This window comes from Lotus japonicus, chromosome 5 (genome assembly GCF_012489685.1).
Source record: "Lotus japonicus ecotype B-129 chromosome 5, LjGifu_v1.2".
In the NCBI taxonomy this organism is placed as follows: Eukaryota; Viridiplantae; Streptophyta; class Magnoliopsida; order Fabales; family Fabaceae; genus Lotus; species Lotus japonicus.
Window position 1 is genome coordinate 12813162 of NC_080045.1, and position 5178 is coordinate 12818339.

The window sequence follows — 5178 nt, forward strand, 5'->3', positions numbered from 1 at the left end:
GATGAGGATGATGATGCAGAGGATTGAGGACTCTCCACTATTCAATGACTTTTTAGTTTTCTGCATTTTATTTCAGTTTTAGTATTTTAAATACTTTAGTATGTTGGTACTTTAATTTTGTGCTTTGGTTTTAGCTCTTTGCTTGATGTTGGTACTATGCTTATGTTTATTTTTGGATGGGAGCTTTGTTTTGCTCAAATTTTTGATTACTTTGGAATTGGTTGGTTTGAGAGCAAGCATGAACTATGAAATGCAAACTGAGAGCATGATTTTGTGTTTTTAAATTCATGATCATTGTGTTTTGCACTCACTTGATGCCATGACATGATATTAATGCATCATTCACATGAGGTCTTAGGCTCACTTTGTTTGAAAATGCTTGAAATCAGGGATACATACCTAAGCCGGGTGAGGGAGTGTGACCAAACACTAGAGAGAATGTGAGAATCATCATTGTTTTACATAGTTGAACTTGCTTGAGTCTCTAATTTTGTGGAATTGCATGGAAATGAAAGAAAATGATCAAGGCATTTTGTTCTTTAGTGTAAATAACTACTTAGCCATATAGCCTACCTTTACTTAGGAAATCACTTTGTTACCCCACTTAAGCCAAAAAATTTGAAAATTTCCTTGTTTTGTATATGACCCCAAAGCCTAAAACGAAAAACAATGTCTCTCCCTCACTTTCTTAGTTAAGAGAGCATGTATGATGGGAAAATGGGATTGTATAAATGTGTAAGTTAGGGGGAATGGAAACCATTGAACATTTATTTTGTTTTGTGTAGTGATCAATGCCAAACTTCTCAATCTTTGCTTTAAAAAAAAAATTGATGAAAAAGAAATGAAGAAAGAAATGTTATATATATATATATAAAAAAAAATGAAGAAGGAAAAAAAAAGATTGAGAAGTGTAAGGGAATGAAAGGGTTGAGGTGTAGTATAAATGATAAAGGAATGGTGACAAAAGAGAGACTCTTGGGTAAGGAGAGAGTGAAAGGTTTATAGTCGTGATAGATGTCATTTTATGCTCTCTTAGCTTGAAAGTCTTTGAGTATCCAGAAAAACCAATATTCTTTTGAAACCAGGCCTCAACCCTTAGAAAGACCTATGTGATTCTTAATTAGCCATGCAGTTTGATGATGACTGAGACGAGTAGCAAGTTAGATTTGTGTGATTCATTGATAGATTTGAGTGAAACACTTACCCTTGATCTCTTGAGTGGCGCATTTAATGTAAGGTTTTGAGTTAATCCTTGATTGAAAAGTAGGAAATTCAAAGGGTGCTTAGAATCTCATGTTGATATGCTCTTTTATCATGATTTTGGTTAATTGTTGTGGGCTTCACATGATCTTCCTAGAGGAAATGTTTTACAAAAGAAATTCATGCATTTTGAGGAGCTTTTGAAAATGGTTATTCAGAACTCATGCTTTTTCAAGAACATGTGTATATATGTGTTTGAAAGCTAATACCTTTTGTTTGAGGGCAAACAAAGTTCCAAGTCAGGAGGAGTTGATAAGTGTCAATTTTACCTAATTTCAATGAGAAATATAGACACTTATCCTTGTAAATTCATGAGAAACCTTGACCAAATCTAATTTCTTTTGTTTAGAACTTGTTGTTAGATGTACTTTAGAATAGAATGTGCTTAAACTTGATTATGATCTTGATTTGTGTTTAAGGAATGAAGATTCAATGAAGAAGACAAATTTTGGCAAGAAAATAGGAATTTGAAGATGCCCAGGGCACCCAGCGGTATGCAGAGGCCGCTCGGCGCCCAAGGCGGTGGAAATTACCCTCCTCTGAAGTAACTGGCCGCTCAGCGGCAAAAAAAGGGCGCTCAGCGGCCAGGCCCGTGACAGCACATTATAAAAGGCTCTTTTCAGATCAAAACAGGGGATAACTGGGTTTTTGGAGAGAGAATTCGACAGAGAACATAAAAGGAAGGAACTTAGAGCTTGGGTAAGCTTCCATCGAGCTGGAGCTACGCCGAAGTCGGCACGGATCATCACTTCCATCCTATTTCTCTTGTAAGCTTGTCTAGCTTCCATGTCTATGGATAGCTAAGCTTTTCTTTGTTGGGATTTGGTGTAGTACCTTGACTCTATGTATCTAACTTAGTTCTTATGCATATGAATCTATCTATCTCTTGATTTCAATGGTATAATCTTGTTCTTAGAGCTTGTTTTAACTTGATCAATTAGAACTTGATTAGAGATTTGATGTGTTAGTGAAAACTACATATTTGAATTGGATTTAGGTTATATCATCTAATAATCCTAATTGCTAGACATAGAGTTAGGTTTGTTAGTCGTTAAACACCCGAATCAATCACGCTTCACTTTGTTAGTTATGCGAGACATCAGTAATTAGGATAGCAGACCGTTAATCTTCTCATGTAAGGAATTAATGAGTTAGATAAGAACTGGTGTGATGGAATCAAGAATAGAATGATTCATATGTGTTGAATTAATGGATTCATAACGGTTAAGGTGCGAAACCCAATCCCAACACTTTTCTCAATCTGTTTAAACCCGTTGTTATCATCGCTTTCCTTTGTATTTACGACGTATTTCGAAACAATCAATCAAAAACTTTGTTGAACTCATTGCTTAAGTGGTTTTACTAAAGAACGACGTTGTATTTCCAATTCCCTGAGGACGATACAAACCCTTTGCTATACTACGATTGAATCTTGAAGGATTTGAAAGTGGTTAAGTAAAAATCTTTCAACACCCCCAGCCCCCGACCTCAGCACCGACACCACCGCAACCACCGACTCGACCTAATCCACCTGCTAGGACCGTCACCACTCATAGCATGACAGGTATTGCTAAACCCTGAAAGCTATTCACCCTCTCGGCCTCTATATATGATCCTGCTATATCTCCTCTACCAACGAACCCCAAACTTGCTTTTTCTGACCCGAATTGGCAATCTGCAATGCAATCTGAATTTGATGCTCTTATTAGAAATAAGACGTGGGATTTAGTCCCTCGACCTTGTGATGCTAATATTATTCGTTGTATGTGGATTTTTCGGCATAAGAAAAAATCTGATGGCTCTTTTGAGCGTTACAAAGCTCGTCTTGTAGGTGATGGCAGGTCACAGGTTGCAGGTGTTGATTGTGATGAGACTTTTAGCCCAGTGGTGAAGCATGCTACAATTCGCACTGTTCTCACCATAGCTCTCTCCAAGTCTTGGCCCATTCACCAACTCGACGTTTCGTGACCCACATCATCCTGATCATGTCTGTCGCTTGAAAAAGTCCCTCTATGGCCTCAAGCAAGCTCCCAGGGCGTGGTACCAACGTTTTTCTGATTATGTAGCCACCATTGGTTTTCGCCATAGCACTTCAAATCACTCTCTCTTCATCTACAAACAGGGTTCTGACATGGCATACATCCTACTTTATGTTGATGACATCATCCTCATCACTTCCACTCAGGATCTTCGACGTCAGATCATGTCTCTCTTGGCCTCTGAATTTGCGATGAAGGATCTAGGCCCTCTGAGCTATTTTCTGGGCATTGCCGTTCATCGCCATCCTCATGGCCTCTTTCTGAGTCAGAGTACTTATGCCTCAGAGATTATTGAGCGTGCTGGCATGGCGTCCTGCAAACCGTCTGCCGCTCCTGTTGACACAAAACAGAAGCTCAGCACCTCCTCCGGCACTCCTTATGAGAATCCCACTCTATATCGGAGTCTTGCAGGTGCATTACAGTATCTCACTTTTACTCGCCCTGATATCTTTTATGATGTTCAGCAGGTTTTCCTTCACATGCATGCTCCTTGCACGGATCACATGCTTGCTCTCAAATGCATCCTGCGTTATGTTCAGGGTACTATTCATTTTGGCTTGTCTTTGACCCCATCTCCCATTCAGAAGCTCATTTCTTACACTGATGCTGATTGGGGTGGATGTCCTGACACTCGACGTTCCACGTCTGGCTATTGTGTATTCCTTGGTGACAACCTCATCTCCTGGTCTTCTAAACGGCAGCCTACTCTCTCCCGTTCCAATGCTGAGGCTGAGTACCGAGGTGTAGCTAATGTTGTTTCTGAATCTTGTTGGCTTCGTAATCTTCTCCTGGAGCTTCACTTTCCGCTTCCACGGGCCACTTTGCTGTATTGTGACAATGTTAGTGCCATCTATCTCTCTGGTAATCCTGTGCAGCATCAACGTACAAAACATATTGAGATGGATATTCATTTTGTTCGGGAAAAGGTAGCACGTGGTCAGGTACGAGTTCTTCATGTTCCTTCCCGATACCAGATTGCAGATATCTTCACCAAAGGTCTTCCCCGTGTTCTTTTCGATGATTTTCGGACCAGTCTAATCGTCCGTGACCCTCCCGCTTCGACTGCAGGGGTGTGATAGAATAAAATATTCGTTGTAATAATTTCTGATTATTCTCCTGTAATTACGTTGTGTCATAATTAGTTAGTTGACCATACGTTATAACTCATGTATATATATTATTCACAAATCAATGAGAAAGGTACCCAATCAATTTCTCACACTAACAACTAACATTTGCCTATAAAAAAATCATAATATAGGAAAGACACATGCTAGTGGAATCTTCATATAATTTCTTTTCGCTAAGTCTCCATGCAATAACGAATTTTTTTACATCAAATTGTGTAACTAGATCCAAGCTAAAGTGAGCAGTTAGGCAAATAATAATTCTTACAGTATTCCTTTTTGCCACCAGAGTAAATATCTTCTTATAGTCAATCTCATAGGCATGTCAATATCCCTTTACAACTAACCTTCCCTTAGACTGATCTAGTGTGTCATCAGATCTATTTCACAGTGTATATCCACCTCCAACCCACTACTTTCTTGTCTTATGGTATCATAACAATCATCCAAGTCTCATTCTTTCATAGGGCCCTTATCTCTTCAATATTTATGACTTGAATCCAGTTCTTATAGGACATGAGCGACACCTAGGGGATGCACATGCGGTATGCATGCCCCCTTCAATGGTACTTTAAAGCCATTGCAAGTTTGATTCTCATTTCAACGTCACATTCTTATAGATGAGTGCAGGGACCTCGCTTTTGGGTACTACCTGCTACACCTTGTTGACTGCACTTTTTTGCCAACAAGAGCCAAATTTTAGAGTGACGAGGCATATTGTGTAGCTCTCACTATTCATGTTCAAGGAGTTG

At 39.2% G+C, this 5178-nt stretch overlaps 1 protein-coding gene across 1 annotated transcript; it reads left to right on the forward strand.

The window, feature by feature from the left end:
• The first annotated feature begins 3391 nt into the window (after positions 1–3391).
• On the forward strand, positions 3392–4375 carry LOC130719088 (uncharacterized mitochondrial protein AtMg00810-like). The gene has a single exon (XM_057569731.1). It carries the CDS (start codon positions 3392–3394, stop codon positions 4373–4375), a length of 984 nt encoding a protein of 327 aa, XP_057425714.1.
• Positions 4376–5178: the final 803 nt, after the last annotated feature.

Bases quoted from the DNA above. Each gene is read 5' to 3' on its own strand.
- LOC130719088 (XM_057569731.1), top strand. From the start codon at position 3,392: ATGGCATACATCCTACTTTATGTTGATGACATCATCCTCATCACTTCC.